Here is a 27,280-nt window from a genome sequence, read left to right as displayed (position 1 = left end):
CACATTAAACAAATCAATTTTAGTCATGAACATTTTATTGAGTTTGTATATATATACAAACACACACACATACATACACATATATATTTAAACATATATTCAGTATACGCAGTTAAAAATGAGATTATAAAAATGATGACGATGCCTTTGACAGTAAAATCATTAATTGTTTCCTTTACAGTGAGACAGTCTCACCATCTCCCCCTGCTGGACACTACTCTACATGACAGATGATTAGGGTGACCAACTGGCTATCGCTCTGTTGCAGGTCAGCAGACTTGATTTTGTGGGTTAGGGTAATAAGAATACTAACAAAAACAATAGGTTTCCTTCTACTGGAGGAACCCTAATAAATTATACAGACAACATTTAAATGCAGAACACTACTTATGGCTTGTGGGACACATCTTCCAATGTCGGGAAGACAGGTGGTCACCTGACTGATGATGCGTACGACAGATGGTCACCTGACTGATGATGCGTACGACAGGTGGTCACCTGACTGATGATGCGTACGACAGGTGGTCACCTGACTGATGATGCATACGACAGATGGTCACCTGACTGATGATGCGTACGACAGATGGTCACCTGACTGATGATGCGTACGACAGGTGGTCACCTGACTGATGATGCGTAGGACAGGTGGTCACCTGACTGATGATGCGTACGACAGGTGGTCACCTGACTGATGATGATGCGTAACAATAAATAACACAGGGTAAGAACAAAATCAGAAGTTCAAAAGTGCAAAATTCAGAAACATAAGAGATGAAGTGAAACAAGGAGAGCATGGAGTCCATTTAACTGAAACAAACAACTGGTAGATTTAGTACAAGCTGAGATAAGGCATTATTCTGTGATAACTGTATCATTTACATGTTCTGACACTCGTATCCACAGCAACGTAAAAACAGTGCCTATAGAACAGCAGAGGATCAGAAGTACAGAGTTCTAACAGTGTTTCAGTGGTCAGAGTCAAGGACCCCTGTTCTGACTAGACACGTTTGATTCTCAGTTTATTAACAAACTTACTGACACACACACACACACACACACCAACCTACACACAGGGACTCAAGAACGCTGGTTGGTTCATGCTGCTGGTTCTTGATGGAGATGATGACAGATTCTTGGTCTCTACAGTTCATTTTTGGACTGGGATCTGAGAAAAAAGCCAAAATTAGTCAAGTTATAACTGTGACACACATACACATACACACACACACAAACACATACAAACACACAATGACAAACAGAGTAGGAAAGTACATTATTTGAATCTCTAATTTGAACAAACACTTTCTCAAACACAAACTCGAAATCCACCCTCCCCCCATATACACGTACCGTTCATGTTCCTCAGGATGAAAACTGTGATCTGAAACACACAGTATAAAGAACAGTCACTATTCTGGTGAAAAGAGATGTTCACATGTCTGGGTCTCCATAGATTAATTGCTACTGAATAATAATAGCCAGGTAACAACCAATAAAAAAAAACACAGAACCTTACCAGGAACATGGATCTCTGTCTCCCTGATCTGGTTGAGTCCCTGCAGATGAACCCTGCAGGTGAACCTGTTGGTGTCTGTCTTCTGTACAGTCACGCTGCTTGTCACAGTGTAGCGTTGGTGAGGGCCGGGGTCAGGGTGTGTGTCTGTCTGTGTGACATCAGCAGGGAGGAGGCGTCCCTCACTGTCCCTCCACTCCAGCTCAGGTTCTGGGTACCAGCCTCCAGACACACACTGGAGAGCCACCCCTGTGCCGTTGTCTCCCAGGATGGAGACCTCTGGTTTAGAAACCACCACTACAGAGACAGACACACAGACGACCATCAGAGAAATCAGGAACTCTTCAACAGCTTTTAGGCACATTAGCATCTTCTCTATTTTATCTAACTTACCAACACTGAGCTGGATAACAGTCTTGTTAACCTGTCCGTCCTTAACAACCTCGCAGGTGTAGCTCCCCTCATCCTCCAGCCTCACATAGAAGAGTTTCAGGGAGACGTTGCCCCTGACCAGTTCATCTTCAAACAGCATGGTCCAGTATTTATAAGATGGATTCATCTTGTCTTGTAAGTTACGACCATCCCGATAGAAATGTACATATTTAGGGTTCAGGTCAGGTCTGGTCCATGCTATTGTCAGGTTCTCTGCATTGATGGGAGGTTCCAGGAAACACGGCAGGATGACATCATCACCCTCTACAGCAACGATGGGGTCAGGTGAACCAATCAGCTTAGACTCTCCTGGAAGAACAGACACAAAGACAGAATCCATCTGTGTCTTAGACACTTAAAAAACTAGTTTTTCACTGTGGAAAAAGAATCAAGTCCTACAGTAAATATGTAACCTTCATCTACAGTACATGGTAGTTAACATGTAAACTTAATCTACAGTACATGGTAGTTAACATGTAAACTTAATCTACAGTACATGGTAGTTAACATGTGTCCTTCATCTACAGTTCATGGTAGTTAACATGTAATCTTGATGTACAGTACATGGTAGTAAACATGTAACCTTCATCTACAGTACATGGTAGTTAACATGTAACCTTCATCTACAGTACATGGTAGTTAACATGTAATCTTGATGTACAGTACATGGTAGTTACCATGTAACCTTAATGTACAGTGTATAGTAACCCACTCCTCTCTGCCACGCGTCCCTAGAGAAGTCTGACAGGTAAACTATGAACTGTATTTTCAGAATACAGTTTTGATAACACATTGTGTGTTGTGCATCTTGATGGGAAACAGACTCACCAGCAGGAGAGCCTCCAGGGATGAGGAGCACCAGGAGACACAGTAGAACCAGCATCACTCTGGAGACACACAATTATACTGCTTTATATTGACTGTTAGACCAACAATTATACTGCTTTATATTGAGTGTTAGACCAACAATTATACTGCTTTATATTGACTGTTAGACACAATTATACTGTTTTATATTGACTGTTAGACACAATTATACTGTTTTATATTGACTGTTAGACACAATTATACTGTTTTATATTGACTGTTAGACCAACAATTATACTGCTTTATATTGAGTGTTAGACCAACAATTATACTGCTTTATATTGACTGTTAGACACAATTATACTGTTTTATATTGACTGTTAGACACAATTATACTGTTTTATATTGACTGTTAGACCAACAATTATACTGTTTTATATTGACTGTTAGACCTACAATTATACTGCTTTATATTGACTATAGACACACAATTATACTGTTTTATATTGACTGTTAGACACAATTATACTGTTTTATATTGACTGTTACACACAATTATACTGCTTTATATTGACTGTTAGACACAATTATACTGTTTTATATTGACTGTTAGACCAACAATTATACTGCTTTATATTGACTATAGACACACAATTATACTGTTTTATATTGACTGTTAGACACAATTATACTGTTTTATATTGACTTTTAGACACAATTATACTGTTTTATATTAACTGTTACACACAATTATATTGCTTTATATTGACTGTTAGACACACACGATTATACTGTTTTATATTGACTGTTAGACACACTTGAAATATTATCCAAAGACTCGTAACCTACCCGAAAGAACGTCACTTGCGGACCGTATTCTGGAAAAGGATTCGTTAATCTCCCGATCAAAGATGAATTAATCTGCCGACCGTGTCTTTGGGTAAAGGATTCGTCAATCTCCCGACTGTGTCTTCAGGAACGAATCTTTGGATAATTTTTCACATGATCTGCATAGGCTCAGAAAAGGAAACAGAAAGGATTTGCTTACATCATTCACTTTCGCGTGGTTTAGTAAAGAAAGACGTGAATGAGATGTAGGCTATTCACAAGTGATAATTACAGTTTTTGTTATTTTTTACTTTTTTAACTTTAGTTAGGCTACAGTTCAGAGCAGTTATCACACTAGCAGTTTGCTAGTGTGATAATAAATGACAATTTCAAATCTACAAACTGTCATGATGTATTGTATTTAATGCGGTTTTTCTTTGAAAAACATTATCTGCATTATCAATTCCCTTATCAATGTACTGTTGGTGATGAATCAGCATCCATCACCAACCTGCTCTATATCTGCCCCCTGATTCAGGGGTTCAGGTGAGAAATTGAATTGTCCATTTTGGTAAAGATTACATTAAATTGCAGTTTTTAAGGGACGTTTAGACAATGTTACCCATGAATGTTATCATTCACACTTAGGACCTATACTTGTAGGTAGTAAAAAGGTGCTATAAATTGGGATGCCCAAATGTATGCATCATATAATTCATGAATACATTATTTTATTGATCAGAAGTCCAGTACAGATGATGTAGGCCTAGTACAGCTCTATAAAACCTGAACCAATTACCTACATATATATTTTTTCTATTCTGAACAAACAAATGCATTGTAGGTACTTCTCATTAGGTCTTTTTTAGGGGGCAGTGTCCCTACCAAAGCTGAGACCAAACCTACGCCCTTGCTATTAATACGCTTTTATCTGAATGGTTACAGAGCGCACTTTCCACATGCCAGTCAATCCAGTCAAAGGCGCAGAGCTAGAAGTATGCAGCTCATGTCAAAGTGACGGCGCACTTCGGAGTCAGACTTTTCACCTGATGATAGCGAAGCAACTAACTAGCTAACTACTGCTGTGGCTGGTAGGTAATCTTGTGTAGTAGATGACACAATTAGACAGGAGAAAGTTTACGAAGGAATCCATAACATCCACCTTCGGTGAGGTGTGACCTGCTGTTGTTTCTGACATTACCTGTGACCGTGGCAACAGCCGAGCGATCCTTTTCCAAATTAAAACTAATTAACACCTGAGGAGCAGCATGGGGCAGGCTGAATGGGCTGGCTATCCTGTCCATGGGATCAGAGCCCGGGAGATTAACATTGAGGACATTGCCGAGGATTTTGCTCAACGCAAAGCTCATCGAATGCCTGTATACACATGCTTTTTCAAGAGGATATGTGCTATCTGATGGGCCACCAAGCCTTTTATCAACAGGCTGTTATCATGTCGGAGTCACGTCGCCGCCGAGGACCTGTTTGTTAGTGTTTTTACGATCTGCGTAGATCCACTGAGTGCGCTGCAACACATTGACATTAACGTGTGTCAAAGTGCAATACATGGTCCTGATATAGCTTTCTCTTGACCTCTCTACTTTAGCAATATAATAGTCTAAGTAACTCATTCAACTGTAAAATTCAACACATTGTTGCGCCTAATGGTGCATGTGTGTGTGTTTCATAACCAACTAACTAGCGTATATAGGGCCCGTCATGATAACGTTTGACTTTGAAAGATATTCTGTCTCCGACTCTATTTTTGAGATTTTCCTTCTAAAGAGGAAAATCCTCTCCTCTCTCTCTTTCTCTCTCTCTCTCTGTCTGTCTCTCTCTCTGTCTCTCTCTGTCTCTCTCTGTCTGTACTGGTACAGGGCTCTGTAAGAACTATGTCATGTATGAGGACATGCAAATGATTGTTTTTCACTTCCTGCACCCAGTAGAAATGAAGGGCATGTGGCCCCTGCCAGAACCCTTCTCTCTCTGCCCTGTCTCTGATCACCTGCCCTGCCAGAACCCTCCTCTCTCTGCCCTGTCTCTGATCACCTGCCCTGCCAGAACCCTCCTCTCTCTGCCCTGTCTCTGATCACCTGCCCTGCCAGAACCCTTCTCTCTCTGCCCTGTCTCTGATCACCTGCCCTGCCAGAACCCTTCTCTCTCTGCCCTGTCTCTGATCACCTGCCCTGCCAGAACCCTCCTCTCTCTGCCCTCTCTCTGATCACCTGCCCTGCCAGAACCCTCCTCTCTCTGCCCTGTCTCTGATCACCTGCCCTGCCAGAACCCTCCTCTCTCTGCCCTGTCTCTGATCACCTGCCCTGCCAGAACCCTTCTCTCTCTGCCCTGTCTCTGATCACCTGCCCTGCCAGAACCCTCCTCTCTCTGCCCTGTCTCTGATCACCTGCCCTGCCAGAACCCTCCTCTCTCTGCCCTGTCTCTGATCACCTGCCCTGCCAGAACCCTTCTCTCTCTGCCCTGTCTCTGATCACCTGCCCTCCCAGAACCCTTCTCTCTCTGCCCTGTCTCTGATCACCTGTCCTCCCAGAACCCTTCTCTCTCTGCCCTGTCTCTGATCACCTGCCCTGCCAGAACCCTCCTCTCTCTGATCACCTGCCCTGCCAGAACCCTTCTCTCTCTGCCCTGTCTCTGATCACCTGCCCTGCCAGAACCCTCTTCTCTCTGCCCTGTCTCTGATCACCTGCCCTGCCAGAACCCTCCTCTCTCTGCCCTCTCTCTGATCACCTGCCCTGCCAGAACCCTTCTCTCTCTGCCCTGTCTCTGATCACCTGCCTTCCCAGAAACCTTCTCTCTCTGCCCTGTCTCTGATCACCTGCCCTGCCAGAACCCCCCTCTCTCTGCCCTGTCTCTGATCAGGGTCTTGCTAATGAAACATTCACCAATGCACAAAGGAACAGGTTTACAAATTTAAAATGTACAGCCTCGGATATATGCTGTCAAACAAACACACATCCAGTATTTGAAAAGATAAGAGATCAGACCAGGTTTCAGAATGCAAATTTATATCATGAAAATCAATTATTTTACAACATAAACAACATTGTACTGACCTTTATAAAACTCTGGTTTCACCATCAGCCAGTTAAAAATTAATGAATCGTTCACAAACGACACATCATTACTACAAACAGGCTCTCTCTGTCTCTCTCTCTCTGTCTCTCTCTCTGTCTCTCTCTATCTCTCTCTCTCTGTCTCTCTCTGTCTCTCTCTCTGTCTCTCTCTATCTCTCTCTCTCTGTCTCTCTCTGTCTCTCTCTCTATCTCTCTCTCTCTGTCTCTGTCTCTCTCTATCTCTCTCTCTCTGTCTCTCTCTAACTCTGTCTCTGTCTCTCGGTCTCTGGCTGTCAGTCTCCCTCTCTCTCTTCCAACATAAACAACATTGTACTGACCTTTATAAAACTCTGGTTTCACCATCAGCCTCCTCTCTGTGCTCTATCCGGTTCTGTGTGTGTCTGACAGTAATGCTGACAGTCTGATCAGCTGTAGGGCTACCTCACCTGGTCCCAACCAGGGGGAGGAGTCTTCCCAAAGTGAAGACTCCTCCCCCTCCTGTTGGTATCATTACTCTTCACAGAACATACAGCACATGTTCGAATGTGTCACACTCACATTCCAAACACCCACATTCTTCTGTTTGGACCAGTTGATCCTGTTCGGAGTCTCATTGCTGGGACTTACTTGAGTAATGATGCAGGAATGTCCTACCTAGCAACCAGTAAAGCAACCAGGACAGTTTCAGGTACACACAGTGGGCCTTCCGCGATTAAAAAGCCTGGCATGAGCATAAACATCAGTCATTCTTATACTCTACACAAGACACTCCTTTAACTGGACATTGGTAGACATGGCCTATGTGGCTTATTCCTGCTATCTCTTCCTCTTGCCTGCATCAGTTCATCAGCTCTAGTCCATGTTTCGTCTGTCTGTGCTTAGTTTATCTGTGTGACTTTTCTATTCCTGTCTCCTATATTGGATGTTCCCTATGTCAGTCCCTGTATCCTAGGTCAGTCTATCCATCAATCCCTGTTTCCTAGGTCAGTCGATTCCTTCTTGGTGTATCCTAGGTCCCTTGGTTCTAACCTTTGGTCAGTGACAGTTCATCTTACATAACTAAGATCTTGTTATGTGCTGTGTCTTGTTATTTAGGTCCATGCTAGTTCACCTGAAGTAACCCTTCAGTTCTTAGTCAGCGAGGTCATCTTAGGATGATTTAGACAGTTCAGAGCTAGTTCACGTCCGGACAAACAACTAGTTCAGTAATGGTAGTCTCATACAGTTTTCGGCCACGACAGACAGTTTTTGGCACCCGGACAGTTTTTGTCATGACAGCACCACACCAGCAGTGTCCTGTCTCCTCCACTAGGGGGCAGTGGTGGACTGCCTGAGTCTTGCAGGGGTCTGTTTGGCAACCTAGTGGCTCTGTGGTTGTGTATGTGTGAGACTGTGTGTGTGTGTGTGTGTGTGTGTGTGTACGTGTGTGTGTGTGTGAATGTGTGTATGTGTATGTATGTGTGAAAGTGTGTGTCCAAAAGTGTGTGTGAATGCAGGAGTCTGAGCGGTTAGCGGAGCGGTTAGGGAATCGGACTAGCAATCAGAAGGTTGCCGGTTCGATTCCTTAACATGCAAATTAAGTTGTGTCCTTGGGCAATGCACTTCACCCTACTTGACTTACAGTGTACTTACTGTAAGTCGCTCTGGATAAGAGCATTTGCTAAATGTCGTCTTTTATACCAAACACCAGGTAGGACTGGTGCCCTTTGACCTCCTCGAGGGCCTGACAGGTTTAATCACCTCTGAGACTACATCAGGTCCTGTATCTACCTGGGTCAGGTCCTGTATGTACCTGGGTCAGGTCCTGTATGTACCTGGGTCAGGTCCTGTATGTACCTGGATCAGGTCCTGTATGTACCTGGGTCAGGTCCTGTATGTACCTGGGTCAGGTCCTGTATCTACCTGGGTCAGATCCTATATCTACCTGGGTCAGGTCCTGTATGTACCTGGGTCAGGTCCTGTATGTACCTGGGTCAGGTCCTGTATCTACCTGGGTCAGATCCTATATCTACCTGGGTCAGGTCCTGTATGTACCTGGGTCATATCCTGTATGTACCTGGGTCAGATCCTTTATCTACCTGGGTCAGATCCTGTATCTACCTGGGTCATATCCTGTATGTACCTGGGTCAGATCCTTTATCTACCTGGGTCAGGTCCTGTATCTACCTGGGTCAGATCCTGTATCTACCTGGGTCATATCCTGTATGTACCTGGGTCAGATCCTTTATCTACCTGGGTCAGGTCCTGTATGTACCTGGGTTAGATCCTGTATCTACCTGGGTCAGGTCCTGTATGTACCTGGGTCAGATCCTGTATCTACCTGGGTCAGGTCCTGTATGTACCTGGGTCAGATCCTGTATGTACCTGGGTCAGGTCCTGTATGTACCTGGGTCAGAGAACATGACTGGACTCACATCTCTCCAGGGGTTCACTTGATATTAAATGTTTATGTGAGTTATCAGTTGGTCTCTATGACAACAGGCAGCTGCTACCTAGTGTCTGAAACAGGAACTACACACAAGCTTCTTCACAGCAAGACCTTTTATTAGATCATCACTCTACAGGTGATTCTACAGGTGATGCTACAGGTGATGCTACAGCAACCAAACAAGCAGGAAAACATGACCAGGCAAAAATATCAACAACAAGACAGATTTAAGTCATTACAGGTACAGTCTCCAACAGGCCTCTTCATCAGGGACATGTTTACTAGTCTGTAAACAACAACAGGCCTCTTCATCAGTGACATGTTTACTAGTCTGTAAATAACAACAGGCCTCTTCATCAGGGACATGTTTACTAGTCTGTAAACAACAACAGGCCTCTTCATCAGGGACATGTTTACTAGTCTGTAAACAACAACAGGCCTCTTCATCAGTGACATGTTTACTAGTCTGTAAACAACAACAGGCCTCTTCATCAGTGACATGTTTACTAGTCTGTAAACAACAACAGCCACAATGACAACACATGTCTGGGTCACTACAGCTGGAAGCTGTTCAGGTCACAGTTCCAGTTAGAAAGTCCATCCTTGAATTGGCTGTTAGATGTAATCTTACTGGCTGGCGTGTCTGTGAGTTGACAAGTAGAGAGGCTCTTTCCCACAGTTCTGACCAGCAGAAACACAACGCTTCACCTCAAACAGACAGCTACGAAGAGTTTGTTCAAGTGTCTGGTCAAACGGCAGAGTTTCGATGAGCTACTTTGTACGTCAGTTCCAACCTCTGCCTTGCGGTAAAGAGCAGGTTGCATGCAAGCAGACTGCTAGGACAGAGAGAGCGGTCTACCACAGCTAAACGAGAGCATTCTTTCTCATCTAGAAATAACCCTGCTTCTGATCAGTACACCCTCTGTTCTCAAGAAGATGGCCTTAGAGGTTTGAAAGGTGAGGGGCACAGATTGGGGGCTGTAGACAGAGGCAGAGAAGTAGAGAGGGTGGTAAACCACGTATGGAAAACTCTTTGAAAACATGTACTGAGAGGTGTGTGTGTCTGTGGTGCGTTGCTGTTCATGTGTGTGTGTGTGTGTATCTGTTGCTATGTGCATTCATGTGTGTGTTTGTGTGTGTGTATCTGTTGCTATGTGCATTCATGTGTGTGTGTGTGTGCGTATTGTGTTGTTATGTGCATGTGCAACATCTCATCCTTCTCCTCGATCCCGGAACCTCAGCCTAGCAAGTGCAACTTTTTAGCTAAGAGTTCTGATTGGTCATACTGGTACAGAGGATGGGGGGGGGGGGGGGGTGCAGAGTGGGGGGGGGGGGGGGGTGCTGGTCCACAGGGGGGGTTCAGTTTGGTACCCACAGCTCAGCCTGGTCTCACTGAGGAGTAGATGACATCAGGTTCTGGGGGGAGGGGCTTCTCTGGAACACACACATATAGACACACAGAGACACACACATACACACATAGACACACACATACACACATAGACACACTACATAAAACTATCTGCATACATGTATCCACACCTCCAGTAGATCAGAAATCTTCCTCCTAATTCCCACAATGCCCCTGGTCTGTAAGCCCCACCCACCTCTCTTCTTCTGTGGTGTGTGGTGTCTGAGGTTGATGTCAGAGTAGGTCACATCACCACTGGCTCCTGCTGAACCTGACACAGGACAGAGATCAACTGGACTGGGAGGATATATGTGTTGTGTGTGTGTGTGTGTGTGTGTGTGTGTGTGTGTGTGTGTGTGTGTGTGTGTGTGTGTGTGTGTGTGAGTGTGTGTAAGAAAGTGTGTATATATAGAGTTTACATTTGACTGATTTATGCCTGTGTCTCTGTTTCAGAAGCACACACATACACTTACATCTGTATTCCAATAAAACACCTAAAAGGAATATCTTGCATTCTGATCGATGCACCCTGGTGGCCACAACCTTTTGAAGACCAGTCCGACACTGGTCAGATACATCTCTCTGCCTCTCTTCTACCTCTCTCTCTCTCCTCCTATGTGTGTCTACCTCTCTCTACCTCTCTCTTGCTGTGTGTGTCTACCTCTCTCTACCTCTCCCTCTCCTGTGTGTGTCTACCTCTCTCTACCTCTCTCCTGCTGTGTGTGTCTACCTCTCTCTACCTCTCTCTCCTGTGTGTGTCTACCTCTCTCTACCTCTCTCCTCCTGTGTGTGTCTACCTCTCTCTACCTCTCTCTCCTGCTGTGTGTGTCTACCTCTCTCTACCTCTCTCTCCTGTGTGTGTCTACCTCTTTCTACCTCTCTCCTCCTGTGTGTGTCTACCTCTCTCTACCTCTCTCCTGCTGTGTGTGTCTACCTCTCTACCTCTCTCTCCTGTGTGTGTCTACCTCTCTCTACCTCTCTCCTCCTGTGTGTGTCTACCTCTCTCTACCTCTCTCTCTCCTGTGTGTGTCTACCTCTCTCTACCTCTCTCCTCCTGTGTGTGTCTACCTCTCTCTACCTCTCTCCTGCTGTGTGTGTCTACCTCTCTCTACCTCTCTCCTCCTGTGTGTGTCTACCTCTCTCTACCTCTCTCTCCTCCTGTGTGTGTCTACCTCTCTCTACCTCTCTCTCCTCCTGTGTGTGTCTAACTCTCTCTACCTCTCTCTCTCCTGTGTGTGTCTACCTCTCTCTACCTCTCTCTCTCCTCCTGCTGGGTTCTGGATCCTGTCTGAGTCTGACGTCAGCGTAGGTCACATCTCTGGGAGCAGCTCCCTCCCCACCACCTGGAGGAACACACACACACACACCAGCATATACACACACACACACATACACACACACATACACACACGCACACCACACACACAACACACACACACACACACATACACACACACACACACACACACACACACATACACACCACACACACACACACGCACACACACCAGCATATACACACACACACACATACACACACGCACACACACACGCACACCAGCAAACACACACACACGCACACACACACACACACCAGCATATACAAACACACACATCCAGCCCAACACACACACACAAACACAACATAAACATACATATACTGTATAAACACAGCAGATAATACTGTTAACAACTGTTATTAAATACTATATAATAATTAAGAGTTAATAAATTACTATATATTTAAACACAGTGAGTCTCACCTTTACGTCTCTTCCAGAGGAGCAGCACCACCAGCAGAGAGACCAGAGAGACAGAGAGACCAGCCACCAGCAGAGAGACCAGCAGAGGGAGGGAGGGGGAGGAGGGAGGGGGGGAGGGAGAGGTAGAGGAGGAGGGGGAGGGAGGGGGGCCTTGAAGAAGGAAATATCAATCATCAGGTATTTAAAGCATTGACAAGCAAACCAAAACATTTTTTTATCTCAATTATAATCGTATTATTATTCAGCTAACAGTTTCAAACATTCATCCAGTGAAATCATATTTAAAAGAAAGTCTCACCTCTCACAGCCAGCCAGCTCTCTGAAGATCTTCCCAGCTCAGAGTTGCTGCACATGTACAACCCTGCATCAGATGTAGACACAGCAGGGATGGTCATCTCTCCTGCAGCCTCAGTCCTGACCAGAGATCCATCCTTGTAGAAGGCTGTGAGGTTAGAGGGAGGTGTCTGGTATCTACAGCGTAGAGTCACAGCTTGTCCCTGGTTCACAGGGAGGACAGGACTCTCCAGGATCACAGCTCCATCTACAAGAGAGGAGACAGATTCAAATGATCTTTCCAGAATCCTATAAAACGACAGTGATTTATTCAGACCATGTGAACGTACCATGTACTGTGATGTTGACAGCATGGCTGTGTTCTCCTGAGCCAGACTCACACCAGTACACTCCACTCTCTGATGACATCACACCACTGATGATGCAGGAGGAGCCTGTTAACCTCCCCCAGCCTGCTCCACACTCTGAAGACCTTCCGTCTGTGATGTTCCTCCTCACCCTCCCTCCAGCAGAGCTCCCCTGATCCTCACAGCTCAGGGAGACAGACTCTAACTTGAAGAACTGAGATCTGCTAGGACTGACCCTCAGAGAGACTGCAGGAGAGAGAGAGATGCAGGAGAGCACAGGCAACACAGAGAGAGAGGAGATCACAGCTGTCAACTGTACTTCACATCAGAAACAACTTTCAACCTGAATTGAGAAACATGCTCTGTAAGCTAAGCAAAGAGCTGTGAGGATAGAACATTAGAACCAGGATGGAACAGTAGAATCAGGATAGAACAGTAGAATCAGGATAGAACAGTAGAATCAGGATAGAACAGTAGAACCAGGATAGAACCGTAAAACCAGGATAGAACAGTAGAATCAGGATAGAACAGTAGAATCAGGATAGAACAGTAGAATCAGGATAGAACAGTAGAACCAGGATAGAACAGTAGAATCAGGATAGAACAGTAGAACCAGGATAGAACAGTAGAATCAGGATAGAACAGTAGAATCAGGATAGAACAGTAGAACCAGGATAGAACAGTAGAATCAGGATAGAACAGTAGAATCAGGATAGAACAGTAGAATCAGGATAGAACAGTAGAACAGTACTCACAGCAGCAGAGAGGTGAGAGGATGGAACAGCAGACACAGAGCATGAAGCAGAGTGGTGTGAACGCCATCCTGTCTGGCTGCTGACTGACAGAAGGAGGGCTGATACCATGATACACACACACACACTCATACACACACACTGTCTAACCAGCAGGGGGGCTGATACCATGATACACACACACACTGTCTAACCAGCAGGGGGGCTGATACCATGATACACACACACACTGTCTAACCAGCAGGGGGGCTGATACCATGATACACACACACACAGTCTAACCAGCAGGGGTGCGGATACCATGATACACACACACTGTCTAACCAGCAGGGGGGCTGATACCATGATACACACACACACTGTATAACCAGCAGGGTCTTCTTACCATGACATACACATTCACCTCACTTCTTGCTGTGAACCTTGGCTGTGTTTCTCTATTAGTGATATGAACACACATGATATTATAGTATAAACTGCACTGTAGCACTGCCGTGCTGCTTTGTGTGTGCCTGGTAGGTTCAAGTGTTGCTCCTGCCGTCTAGTGGATGAAACGGTGCACTACAGGGGTACTACCGCACATGTCCGACTTCAGACAGCGCCGACGCCATGTCACCAGGTGCGTTCGACATCAGCGTCATGCAGCCCGGCTGACTTGAAGCAGCCAATGGCATTCTCAGCTTCAAGTCAGCCGGTTGCAGAAGTCGAACACACCATTAAAAAATACTTTATATGTAACTAATTTCCATCATTGCAATACATGCAATCTAGAAGAGCCCAGAAATTTACTGTGATAATAAAATATATTGGTTTATTAGAAGAAAAATGAAGAGACACTTTTCAAATGACTGTTTTTATTTTCTCTTCGTTGTTTACACAAGGTGCCTTACGTTAATTCATATTGATCTGATCTTGATATTACGAATGTCATTGTAGATGTATAATGTATTCATTAAATTTAATAAAGATCTTGAAAAAAATATATCCGATTTTCCGAGTTGAATGACCTTTCAACTTTCAACATGGCGGAAAAAGGAGTGGTTCAGTAGTGGAAGGTATGGAATTCTTTATTTTTAACAGTGCAACTATTTTTAGCTGTTGTTTGTGTACAATATTTTAATCTATGTACTTGTACCATTTGGAAATCAAAAATGATTTCCACAATATGATGCCGCAGTCAAATTTAGCGTCCGACATTTTAACATCGCTCCGATAACAAAAGCTCTTGAACATGTCCTCATAATCAGTACATAACATACACAACTGTCCTCATAATCTCGATTTCACAAATCGGAAGTACGATCTCTTTTCCTCTTCAACTGTTTTGCAGATGCAAAACTTTTTTACAGATGCAAAATACTATTGACCCTAATTTACTTCCCAGAGCCAGAAAAAAGTTAACAACCTCAACTTGAGTATCAGGAAGCTAGGTAGTCACGTGGTTCATGTCACGAAACAGTCTCGACTTGTGGGATCTCTATAATATTCATGGGTTATGGTAAACTAACCTGTCCTGTGCAGAGCCAGAGAGAAATGTCTCTGGTCCTATGTATACTACTTATCCCTTTATGTAGCCTCACATGGTATCAAATGTATTCACATCTCCAATATGAAAGCTGTACTGCAACTTAATCTCTTCATACCTTTTATGTATTGTCATTGAAAGTAACTTGCATACAAGTCATTTGTTCAGCATACATCTTTATTAAATTTCGCCTTACTGTCAAGAAAGTCATAACTGACTTTGCAGTACACTGTTTAATTTAGTTTTGTTAGACTACAATATTTATTTATTTAACCTTTATTTAACCAGGCAGAATCATTAAGAACAAATTCTTATTTTCAGTCATGGCCTGGCAAAAAGCAGCGTTTTGAAGGAGAGGGGAAGAAAAATCTGGTTAAAAAGCACAACGGCACACAACCACAGCAGTAACCATAACTATTGTTTTTGGTAGCAATAGCCTACGTTATTGCTAGCTAGCATGACATCTCTCAGTACTTTAAACTAACAACATTGCTACTGCCATTCAACTGTGACAAGATTTAAAAAAGATTAAAAATGGGACTTAGGGAGTCAGGTGGCTGAGTGGTGAGGGAATCGGGCTAGTAATCAGAAGGTTGCCAGTTCGATTCCCGGTCATGCCAACTGACGTTGTGTCTTGTGTATGTCCCTGTACTTACTGTAAGTCGCTCTGGATAAGAGCGTCTGCTAAATGTAAATGTAAATGGTGCAAATTTAACTTATTACCTTTGAACAATGTAGTCATACAGCTATTTCTCAACGAGAAGTACTAGTACGTGATTAGTCCAAGTGTGCACTCTATGGAGGGCGCTCTTATTCTAACCTGTTACTTCATATTTGTTTCAGAAATAAATGTGTTGCACCAACAGTGGACGACCCGCCATTCCTAAAAGTGTAACACGTGTTTGATGAAGACTGAGGTGGTGGAACTCCACAGAACTACCACGATGTGAAGCTGATTGGACTATGATATATCCAGAGGCAGGACAAACTGTCTAGAAAAGTTTGAGCAGTATAATTATCCAGCAGTTAATACAAAACAGTATAATTGTGTGTCTCCAGAGTGATGCTGGTTCTACTGTATCTCCTGGTGCTCCTGATCCCTGGAGGCTCTCCTGCTGGTGAGTCTGTTTCCCATCAAGATGCAGAAACACACCTGTGTTGACAAAACACATGTTGCTGAAAATACAGTTCATAGTTTACCTGTCAGACTTCTCTAGGGACGCGTGGCAGAGAGGAGTGGGTTACTATACACTGTAGGTGAAGGTTACATGGTAACTACCATGTACTGTAGACGAAGATTACATGTTTACTACCATGTACTGTAGATGAAGGTTTCATGTTAACTACCATAAACTGTACATAATGATTACATGTTTTAGACAACACTTGTTTCCTGTGCTTTGACCGAAACAACCGTAAGGCTTTTTAATAATGAAAAACTAGTTTTCTAATAAATATAATTCCACATATGTAGTACTTTTATTAAACACCCCTTGATAGTCCCAGATGGATTCTGTCTTTGTGTCTGTTCTTCCAGGAGAGTCTCAGCTGATTGGTTCACCTGACCCCATCGTTGCTGTAGCTGGTGATTATGTCATCCTGCCGTGTTCCCTGGAACCTTCCATCGATGCAGAGTTCCTGACAGTGGAGTGGTCCAAACATGACCTGGAACCTACTGCTACTGTACATTTCTACCGAGATGGTCGTAACTTACATGGTGTGAAGAATCCGTCTTACAAAGACAGGACCATGCTGTTTGAAGGAGAGCTGGTCAGGGGCAACGTCTCCCTGAAACTCTTCAGAGTGAAGCTGGAGGATGAGGGGAACTACACCTGCCTTGTTATTAAGGACGGACAGAAGAAGACCACTGTCATCCAGCTCAGTGTTGGTAAGTTAGATTAGATACAAGCTGTTTAAGATTGTTAATAATTGTTCTCATGGTTAAATCCGTTTGTCTCTGTAGGGGAGGTTTCCAAACCAGAGGTCACCATCCAGGGAGCCAGAGAAGATGGAATGGGTCTCAAGTGTGTGTCTGGAGGCTGGTACCCAGAACCTGAGCTGGAGTGGAGGGACAGTGAGGGACGCCTCCTCCCTGCTGATGTCACACAGACACACAGACACCCTGACCCCGACCCTCACCAACGCTACACTGTGACAAGCAGAGTGACTGTACAGAAGACAGACACCAACAGGTTCACCTGCAGGGTTCATCTGCAGGGACTCAACCAGACCAGGGAGACAGAGATCCATGTTCCTGGTGAGGTTCTGTATTATAACCTTGTTGTTATTATTCAATAGCAATTAATCTATGAGATCTTCCTGTGTCTTGTTCTTCATTAGTGTTTCATCTCTTTCTGTCAGGTAACTGTCTCATGAGTGTTCACCTCCTGTGTCTTTCAGGTGATTTATGGCAGCTGTGTCCAAAGCCTAATATAGCTGTTCATGTCTCTGTTACTACGGGTGTCCTGTGTCTGGTCATTGTGGTCATCGGTGTAGCAGTATACTACCTCCGCTCTCAGATTAAACATACAGCAGGCAGTAAAAGTAAGACACAGTCGTGTGTGTGTGTGTGTGTGTGTGTGTGTGTAGAGACATTATTTTTCCTCTGGTATTTATAACAGATATTTATGACTTTAAAGGGGAATGTGTTGGCCTTGATGACCGAGACAGCGGGAATGGATAACATCCACCATGAGGAATCGATGACCCAATGCTACCAGGTACTGTGTGTAGGTGTACAGCATATTTGTTTGTGTGTACAGTATGTCCATGTGTGTGTTGAGGTTAAGGAGGGCCTCTTATTGGTCGAGTCCTTCAATGAGTTCTACTGTCAGCCTCTACTCCCCAGCCTCACTCACAACACCTACTACTTCATGTGCATCTTCATTGTTATTAGTGTTGCTGTCAGTAAAGTGGGGATGTTAATACAGACACTCTTTCATCATCAGGGAGGAAGATGACTCCATGACTCCATGATTCGTCCGGAGTCGGCTGAGCAGACGTATCAGAAATAGACGGTTTATCATCGTGGATGCAAGTGTGCATGCGCATGGGTGCAAGTGCGTGCATGGCAGTATTTCACTCGCATTTGCCCTTAAAAATATATATATGTGCGAACCAGGAAAATTATTTACGAGCACTGTGTGCGACTAAAGATTACGAACTATCATAATATATTTACCTCCCGTTTAAAAACGTACAGTCCCACATTTCACAGGCGGTATGCGCCAACACAGTAGAGTTTTCTGTGACGATGCAGTCCAGTCAGAGAGAGAAAGGTGAACGACGCTGGGGAAAAGGGACTTCCTCGAATGTTTTCTCAAAAGCCCAGAATCATTTTTGGCGCTCACAGTCTACGCACCCACTCACTGTTGCTATTTCACAACATCGCAATATTTTTGTTTTTGAAATATAATTCACAACTTATGAAACAGAGCGGGCTATCTGTTATGATAATAGTGAACGTTAAATGCCAAACTGTAGGTAAGTGTAAACTGGTGCTGGTGCTTTAGTCAGAGCTAGCTTGCTAGCTAACCTTTGTAAAGTTGGCTAGGTTTGAGCCATGATGAGGATCACTCTCCCACTGGACTGCATAGTAAACAAACCAGACATGTAACAAACTTACAAATTCATGTCTGACCTTACAGAATAACAAGTCCAAGTCTACAATAACGAATCCAATATAATGTTTATGTTACAAAAAGCTCAAAAACATTTTTTGTCGTCTTTTTGAATTGCAGGTTTTGGCAAATACAGCTTTCCATATTCCACAGATGTATCCCTTAGTACACACACACACATAAATATAGAAATATGTATGTAATAGTTTGCAAAACTCTGTTACATTTTTCACTGTGCTCCTAAATTTCTGTGTTCTCCTAAAATCTTTTCATTTAGGAGTGTCTGTGTGTGTGTGAGTCTGTGTGTGTGTGTGGTAAAAAGCTTTGCAGTTGTTACTTATTATGTTGATTTTCTATCTTATTATGTAGTTGAGATTAAGGTGTCATTAAATGACACCTTAACTGTTTTATTTTTTTTATTTTCTTTGCATTTGAAATGTGATTTGTGAAATTGTTTCTGTGTTTTTTAATAAAATTAAATACTGCAAGAAGGATATTTGTGTTTCCTCTGCTCACACTTACCTGTTCTCTAATACTTTAATTTACCATCCTGGTTTGTTAGTGTTAGTGTTTGATTACAGCTCACATCAAAGCCCAATAATTAGTCAAAGCTCATACACAACACACTGTTAGCACAGCTGAGTTTATTATGTTGTAGGATGGAACATTGGTTAAATGTTTGATTCGTATGTTCATACCTATCAATGTTTGTTCAGATCCACCTTGAAAGACTTTGAGTTTGGGCCGCCTAGAATCAGTATTGTCGAATTACTATCACCAGAAATGGTTAGATACACAAGAGAGAGAGGTAGAGAGAGGTAGACACACAGGAGAGGTAGACACACAGGAGGAGATAGAGGGGTAGAGAGAGGTAGACACACACACAGGAGGAGAGATGGGTAGACACACAGGAGGAGAGAGACAGGTAGAGAGAGGTAGACACACAGGAGGAGAGAGAGGTAGAGAGAGGTATGACAGCACGGAGCAGAGATTCGATTTTCAGATCGGTTAATTGGCAACATTGTCTAGCATGTCCTGACTTTAATGGTTGTTTGCCAAACCAGAGAGGTTTCCTTTTGTAGTGATGTTTGTTTGTTGGATCTAAAAGTGTTAGGACTGCTTACCTTTTCCTATAGAGACAGTAAAAAGTCAGTAGGTGACAAGTTAGATTCCAACCAATAGGCAATCATTAAGAGTGCAGGTCTGTAATCAGTAAAAATATATCTGCTGTATTTTCTGCACGCACTATTTCTACGTCTTTTGGGATAAAACCGTCTGCAAATTGATTCAAAAGCACTAAATGCCACACGTGCGTCTGTGTGTGCGTGTGTGTGTGTGTGTACCTCTGTGTGTGCGTGTGTGTACTAGTGTGTGTTTCATGTAGTTTCCATTAAACCACAATAGCTTCCATTCAGCAACATAGACTAATTTACTTACTGAGTAAAAGATTTATTAAAACCAAAACAAACATACATTCAGATATGTAACATTCAGATATGTAACATTCAGATGTTCTACTAACCTACATTTACATTACATTACATTAATTCATTTTGCAGAAGCTTTTATCCAAAAAGCGACTTCCAAGAGAGAGCTTTACAAAAGAGCATAGGTCACTGATCATAACAACGAGATAGCCCCAAACATTGCTGGTAGCCAAAACATGAAGCATACATTGTGAAAAGCAAATAAGTGCCAATGGGAAGAAACACAAGAGCATGCAGTTAAACAAGTTACAATTAAACAACATGAACCTCCAAAAAGTGCAAGAGTGAACCTGTAAGAAAGCCAGCAACAATAATATAATTAATGTCAACATCCTGTCTCGTAGATGAAGCTGTTGGGGAAAGAGTGTCTGTATTAGCATCACCACTCATCTAACAGCAACAACACTAATAATGACACAAGTAGTAGGTGTTGTGAGTGAGGCTGGGGTGGATAGTAGGTGTTGTGAGTGAGGCTTGGGTGGATAGTAGGTGTTGTGAGTGAGGCTGGGGTGGATAGTAGGTGTTGTGAGTGAGGCTGGGGTGGATAGTAGGTGTTGTGAGTGAGGCTGGGGTGGATAGAGGGTGTTGTGTGTGAGGCTGGGGTGGATAGTGGGTGTTGTGAGTGAGGCTGGGGTGGATAGTGGGTGTTGTGAGTGAGGCTGGGGTGGATAGTGGGTGTTGTGTGTGAGGCTGGGGTGGATAGTAGGTGTTGTGAGTGAGGCTGGGGTGGATAGTAGGTGTTGTGAGTGAGGCTGGGGTGGATAGTGGGTGTTGTGAGTGAGGCTGGGGTGGATAGTAGGTGTTGTGAGTGAGGCTGGGGTGGATAGTAGGTGTTGTGAGTGAGGCTTGGGTGGATAGTGGGTGTTGTGAGTGAGGCTGGGGTGGATAGTGGGTGTTGTGAGTGAGGCTGGGGTGGATAGTAGGTGTTGTGAGTGAGGCTGGGGTGGATAGTAGGTGTTGTGAGTGAGGCTGGGGTGGATAGTAGGTGTTGTGAGTGAGGCTGGGGTGGATAGTAGGTGTTGTGAGTGAGGCTGGGGTGGATAGTAGGTGTTGTGAGTGAGGCTGGGGTGGATAGTAGGTGTTGTGAGTGAGGCTGGGGTGGATAGTGGGTGTTGTGAGTGAGGCTTGGGTGGATAGTGGGTGTTGTGAGTGAGGCTGGGGTGGATAGTGGGTGTTGTGAGTGAGGCTGGGGTGGATAGTAGGTGTTGTGAGTGAGGCTGGGGTGGATAGTAGGTGTTGTGAGTGAGGCTGGGGTGGATAGTAGGTGTTGTGAGTGAGGCTGGGGTGGATAGTAGGTGTTGTGAGTGAGGCTGGGGTGGATAGAGGGTGTTGTAAGGACACACACACACTTACATTACCTGATATCAGTGGGATTTCTACTGGCCTGACCTTCTCCTCCTCTTTCTTGTTTCCACTTCAGCTTCTTCCGGTTGTTTCCCTTTAGAATCACAAACATCTGTTAGAAATACAGGAGGAAATAACCTACAAAGACACACGACTGTGTCTTACCTTTACTGCGTGCTGTACGATTCTTCCACCATACAGCTCCATGTGTCTTCCACAAATATATTGTTGCTCCTATGAATGCAAAGACCAAGACACCTCCAACAGTTGAACCAGCTATTTGACCAGTGGTCCATCCATCTTTCAGCAGAAATAAAGAATCTGAAAGACACAGAAGTGATCCTCATGAGACAGTTTCCTGACAGAAAGAGATGAAGCACTAATGAAGAATAAGAAATGTCTCCATAGATAAATGTTGATTAATTAATTGACAGCATCTTGAATTTTGGGTTGGGTTTTTATTTCGGAGCATCACAAACCATCATAATAATACAGAACCTCACCAGGAACATGGATCTCTGTCTCCCTGATCTGGTTGAGTCCCTGCAGATGAACCCTGCAGGTGAACCTGTTGGTGTCTGTCTTCTGTACAGTCACTCTGCTTGTCACAGTGTAGCGTTGGTGAGGGCCGGGGTCAGGGTGTCTGTCTGTCTGTGTGACATCAGCAGGGAGGAGGCGTCCCTCACTGTCCCTCCACTCCAGCTCAGGTTCTGGGTACCAGCCTCCAGACACACACTGGAGAGCCACCCCTGTGCCGCTGCCTCCCAGGATGGAGACCTCTGGTTTAGAAACCACCACTACAGAGACAGACACACAGACGACCATCAGAGAAATCAGGAACTCTTCAACAGCTTTTAGGCACATTAGCATCTTCTCTATTTGATCTAACTTACCAACACTGAGCTGGATGACAGTCTTCTTCTGTCCGTCCTTAAAAACAAGGCAGGTGTATCTCCCCTCATCCTTCAGCTCCACTCTGGACAGTTTCAGGGAGACGTTGCCATTGACCAGCTCTCTTTCCAACAGCCTCGTCCTGTCTTTGTAAGATGGATTCTGGTCGTCATTTTCGTTACGGCCATGCCTGTAGAAATGTACAGTAGCAGTAGGTTCCAGGTCATGTCTGGACCACTCCACTGTCAGGAACTCTGCATCGATGGAAGGTTCCAGGGAACACGGCAGGATGACATCATCACCAGCTACAGCAACGATGGGGTCAGGTGAACCAATCAGCTGAAACTCTCCTGGAAGAACAGAAACAAAGACAGAATCCATCTGGGACTATCAAGAGGTGTTTAATAAAGGTTGTCTTTCATTGTTGTTAATTAGCAAGTCTTTCTGTCTTTTAGCATTTTGATCTAGCAGACAGAGGGCAGATACAAAGTAAAGCAGATCAAGGATCTAAAGAGCATAGTTATAACAGTATATCAAGGTGTTGTAACAAAACAGTAGTAGCTAAATGCATGGTAGGTTACTTTAAAAAGGTTTTCACTGCCCATTTTAATTTAGAGTCTACTTGTTTTGGACTAAGTAGAGTGACTAAATTATTTAAACATGGGCTAGGTATATAACTTGACTGCTTTGTTTGTATACAGCCTACTGGTATATTACATTAACATTGTTATGTATTTATACAGAGACCTGTTGGCCTAACACACCCTGTTATCGTAACACATCATTTGTGGAGACAAAAATGCTTCTCTGTGCATATTCATTTAGCTAATTTACTGGGGATTTCTCCCACTGGCCGGCCGACCCAATAATCAAAGTAAACATTTGTTTAGGGCCCTGCGATTGGCCAATCAATGGGCACCATACACTATTCATGTTTAGGGCTCCCAAAACCCTAGGTCCGGCCCTGCTCTTAGATATGCTATACTGTGGGTCTGCAATCAAATGCTGTAGCCATGGCTACCACTGAGCTTGTTCAAGACCTCACCTGCGGACGACTGGGAGCAGAGAACCATGAACAGCAACACACGGGTGCAGATACGGTCCATCTTCCAACACTGGAAACAAAGAAGAAAAATAACATCAATTATTCATCCTTAGAGAAGATAATTGCATACGTTAGTTGCACAAACTCCCATAAATATTCTTAAAGATGTGCCTATGATAATCAAAGTTGTAGTCTGATACTTATTGAAGTAGATTCATGCGACTTTCTGCAATAAACGTACAGGCAATGTAGTCTTAACTGTCCGAAATGTAGTCTTAACCCTAACGAAACTAACTACTTCAAACAATTCTTAATTCAAATATTCAGCAAGAAATGGTGGTTATCATACAAGCAAGACCATGTTTTAACTACGGTCGTAGGCTACAATGTAAGGCTGTATGCACGCGCAACTTGACTTTTTAATGATGGCGGTAAGTCTGTCTCCCTAACCAGCACGCGAGTCGCAACAAACGTTCAGCCTATAATTTACTTGATTCAGGGCCATCTGAACAGTTATGAAACATGCACAGTAACTTAGCACTTAATGAAGGTGGACATAGACATAGACGGCTAGACTATTAGAAGGCAAGGGGAAATATGCTACAAGTGCTAGGCCAGATATTTCTATTTTTTTTATTACATTGGGTACGAATGATTGTGTAAATTGCTAATTAGCTAGCCGGACTCAAATGTTTCCAGCCCGACTCTCCTCACCCATAGTAAACCCCATGGCCATACGGTAGCAGGCCATAGGGTTTGTGGGATCTTTTTCAAAATCTTAGTTATCTAAAGGTGAACATACCGAGTGCCGAACCAGCCACCTCTGGAATCCCAAGCGAGACCACTACCAGCTACGCCAAAGAAAAGTTAACTGTGATATAACGCGGGTGGCGTCATGTTACATACTTGGAGGAGGGAGTTTCACCGATTCACACCGGCTACATTAACATCACTGCAAAAATACATCGAATATAAAATCTAGATGTATTCAATTAGTACACAAATATAGGCTAAGTTCAGGGCTCTCAAGTTTTATAAAAAGTTTGGTGTGAGATCACCCATCAACGTTTGGGTACAAACTATATTACGGCCCTATTTTTCGTTTGTTAGGAGGCTGAAGAGTACAAAAACCGAGTACACACGAACACGGATTCGGTTACAAAAATAGGTCTACATATTTGCCTGCCTATCATCTTTCAGGTAGCCTACATATTTGGTACAACAAATATATATGAACATATTTTCAGAACCTATTTAGCAAATATAGTCAGACTTTATCAGGGCTCTCAAGTTTTATTAAAAGTTTGGCGTGAGATCACCTAGCTACCTATTTTGCGTTTGTGACATTCTTAATTTTAGACAGAAAATAGAAATAGACCATCATGCAACAGAGTTATAAGAGGAAGACAGGCAGGGCTTCCACTCCTCTAGACATGGACAAAGCAGTGGAAGAGGTGGAGAAGGGGAAGTCCATTCGTCAGGTGGCGAGGCAGATGAACATATGCAGGATGTCATTAAAACAATACATGGAGAAGAAAAAGATAGGCCTTATTTAAGAAAATTGACCTTTGATGTGCTCATGTGGCGCAATAGGCTTGTAGAAAATCGGCCTTTGATGTTGTAAAATAACTTTAAATAAACCTTAAATGAGTAATTATGTATTGAATTTGTCTAGCTTGAATATTGGGATCTTACCTCAAGGCAGAACAGACAGTGCAACACAGAGGTTGACCAGTTCCTTGACATGATGTCCAGTATCCACTGTTGGACGGGAGATGTGGTGCATGATAAAGTTGGGACCATCAAGCTAACCCAAGCAGTCACGCTTCTGCCACCCCATGAATATCTGTTCTGGGGGAAATTGCCCGTTCATGTTCCTGTGTCTCCAGGCAGTACAGTTGTTGTGGAGCCCACCACATCCAAAGTCATTCTGCGTAACATTATGGTTGGTCGCGTCATTACGCACATGTGGGGGGACAGGTGGGTCCCCATGACCATTGTCAACCCAACAGACAAGCCTATCACTTTGAAGCGAAACAGCAAATTGGCAGATGTTTCTCCGTGTTTGGCTGTTGAGGATCTTGACATGTTCCAGGGCCCTTCCATTGTTACCTCTGGCAGTGACCTTCCACATGCAGAGAAAAGTCTTGCAGAGTTGGGGCTTGGTGATGTTGACATTGCCTCGGACCAGATAAATGATTCCACCAGACGTGACCTTACTCAGTTGCTGACAGAGTATCGGGATATCTTGTCAAAGGACACTCTGGATTGTGGCAACGCCAAGGGTTATGCTCACCGAATCCGTCTTACTGATGACCGCCCCTTTCGGCTCCCGTACAGGAGAGTGCCACCGGCCCATTATGACAAGTTAAGACAGACCCTAACAGAGATGGAGGATAAGGGTGTCCATGAGTGATTTTGCATCGCCCCTTGTGATGGTCTGGAAGAAGGATGGTGGTTTGCGAATTTGCACGGACTTCAGATTAACGCCAGGACTTTAAAGGACGCCCACCCATTGTCACACCAATCAGACTGCTTGGCAGCCCTGGGAAGCAGCACAGTGTTCTGCACGATGGACCTCACAGGCTTTTATAACATCTCTATGCATGAGGAGGATAAAAAAATACACAGCCTTCACGACGCCACTGGGATTGCATGAGTACAATCGGATGCCCCAAGGCTTATGCAATAGTCCTGCGTCCTTTATGAGAATGATGCTTGGGATTTTTGGGGACATGAATTTCACCAAGCTTCTGTGTTACTTAAACAACCTGCTGGTCTTCGCGCCATCCGAAGAGGAGGCTTTGAGGAGGCTTCGCATTGTGTTCCAGAGGTTGCGGGAGAATAATTTGAGGTTGAGCTGACATGCTACAGGGCACACAGAATACGGATGGATGGTTGGTGATCGGAGGACAGTTCCGGGTTCTTAAAGGCAGCAGGGAAGACTGACGGGAACAGGATTGGACGGAACCCGGATCGAGCACGGCGATCCTAGCCAATCGCGGACAGCCACCTGCGGACAACGACAGGGAGGAAAACTAAAGGGAGGGGCAAACACAACAGGGCAGACCAACACTAACTGCAAGGCCCTACAGGCCGTAACAACTGCTTTTGACTAATTCAAGATGGCAGCACCTGGTGTGGATTGTGAGACGATAGAGGATCCCTCTGGATCGAAGAGAGCTTGATCGACTGGTTGAGCCTGCCTGGTGTGTAATACTGTTCATTCACCAATCAGAGGCTTTAACCCGCCCCCTGACTTTTGAGGGGGGACGACAGATTCATTTATTATTAAGTTACACTGTGGATAAATGAAAGTATAAATAAATAAATGTGAACACGTGAAAACGTAAATCTATATATACACACAAATACATGTAACATTTATATATTTAGTGTCTCATTTAATTAGTAATTTATAGATGTTGTATGTCAATTTGGCATTAAATTATATAATTAGTCATTTATTTAAGCAATGTACTTTATAATTATTTAATTATTCAAGTATTTAACCATTAAATTATTTTATTATTTATTTATTTATTTAGTTTTGGCCCCTATAATCCTCCATACGAATGGACTGTGAGGTCAGGTTGGAATACCAGGCATTTACTGATAAATACCGCCCTTTTGTGAACCTTATAGAATATTGCGCTGCCGTGAACTGTACTAACTCTGGACTATTATCAAAACGTATCATCAAACATGAGGTTTGGCTGTTTCAA

General features: G+C 43.8%; 4 protein-coding genes across 17 annotated transcripts; 1 reads left to right on the top strand and 3 right to left on the bottom strand.

Annotated features, from left to right (window-relative positions):
• Positions 1–26: 26 nt before the first annotated feature.
• Positions 27–15,954, bottom strand: LOC136967651 (butyrophilin subfamily 1 member A1-like). 7 transcript variants are annotated; one of them, XM_067261517.1, is made up of 7 exons: positions 6,987–7,022; positions 3,602–3,768; positions 2,774–2,832; positions 1,907–2,254; positions 1,517–1,810; positions 1,351–1,381; positions 27–1,165 (listed from the first exon to the last, which is right to left on the bottom strand). In XM_067261517.1, the coding sequence occupies exons 3-7, from the start codon at positions 2,826–2,828 to the stop codon at positions 1,141–1,143; spliced, it is 753 nt and encodes a 250-aa protein (XP_067117618.1). In that variant the 5' UTR covers positions 2,829–2,832; positions 3,602–3,768; positions 6,987–7,022; the 3' UTR covers positions 27–1,140. The 7 variants fall into 7 exon arrangements, with proteins under 7 accessions (XP_067117618.1, XP_067117620.1, XP_067117619.1 ...); XM_067261519.1 differs by having other exon boundaries at positions 3,602–3,759; positions 6,987–7,013; XM_067261518.1 differs by lacking the exon at positions 6,987–7,022 and adding an exon at positions 6,649–6,679 and having other exon boundaries at positions 3,602–3,759.
• On the bottom strand, positions 10,455–14,317 carry LOC136967971 (low affinity immunoglobulin gamma Fc region receptor III-A-like). Its single transcript, XM_067261970.1, has 5 exons — positions 14,260–14,317; positions 12,874–13,137; positions 12,549–12,791; positions 10,684–10,758; positions 10,455–10,510 (listed from the first exon to the last, which is right to left on the bottom strand). The coding sequence occupies exons 1-5, from the start codon at positions 14,315–14,317 to the stop codon at positions 10,455–10,457; spliced, it is 696 nt and encodes a 231-aa protein (XP_067118071.1).
• LOC136967648 (butyrophilin subfamily 1 member A1-like) lies at positions 14,666–22,176 on the top strand. 4 transcript variants are annotated; one of them, XM_067261509.1, is made up of 7 exons: positions 14,666–14,698; positions 16,012–16,286; positions 16,706–17,056; positions 17,132–17,425; positions 17,569–17,712; positions 17,808–17,888; positions 21,696–22,176. In XM_067261509.1, the coding sequence occupies exons 2-6, from the start codon at positions 16,232–16,234 to the stop codon at positions 17,849–17,851; spliced, it is 888 nt and encodes a 295-aa protein (XP_067117610.1). In that variant the 5' UTR covers positions 14,666–14,698; positions 16,012–16,231; the 3' UTR covers positions 17,852–17,888; positions 21,696–22,176. The 4 variants fall into 4 exon arrangements, with proteins under 4 accessions (XP_067117610.1, XP_067117612.1, XP_067117611.1 ...); XM_067261511.1 differs by lacking the exon at positions 21,696–22,176 and adding an exon at positions 18,909–18,968; XM_067261510.1 differs by lacking the exon at positions 21,696–22,176 and adding an exon at positions 18,125–18,386.
• Positions 20,196–25,300, bottom strand: LOC136967647 (butyrophilin subfamily 1 member A1-like). Of its 5 annotated transcripts, none has more exons than XM_067261505.1 (7): positions 24,358–24,408; positions 23,556–23,625; positions 22,513–22,860; positions 22,123–22,416; positions 21,785–21,940; positions 21,634–21,713; positions 20,196–20,625 (listed from the first exon to the last, which is right to left on the bottom strand). In XM_067261505.1, exons 2-6 carry the CDS (start codon positions 23,614–23,616, stop codon positions 21,652–21,654), a joined length of 921 nt encoding a protein of 306 aa, XP_067117606.1. In that variant the 5' UTR covers positions 23,617–23,625; positions 24,358–24,408; the 3' UTR covers positions 20,196–20,625; positions 21,634–21,651. The 5 variants fall into 5 exon arrangements, with proteins under 5 accessions (XP_067117606.1, XP_067117608.1, XP_067117604.1 ...); XM_067261507.1 differs by having other exon boundaries at positions 20,224–20,565; XM_067261503.1 differs by lacking the exon at positions 24,358–24,408 and adding an exon at positions 25,251–25,300 and having other exon boundaries at positions 20,232–20,625; positions 21,634–21,731.
• Between the last annotated feature and the right edge of the window lie 1,980 nt (positions 25,301–27,280).

This window comes from Osmerus mordax, chromosome 23 (assembly GCF_038355195.1).
Source record: "Osmerus mordax isolate fOsmMor3 chromosome 23, fOsmMor3.pri, whole genome shotgun sequence".
In the NCBI taxonomy this organism is placed as follows: Eukaryota; Metazoa; Chordata; class Actinopteri; order Osmeriformes; family Osmeridae; genus Osmerus; species Osmerus mordax.
This window is presented reverse-complemented; position numbering and strand designations above follow the sequence as displayed.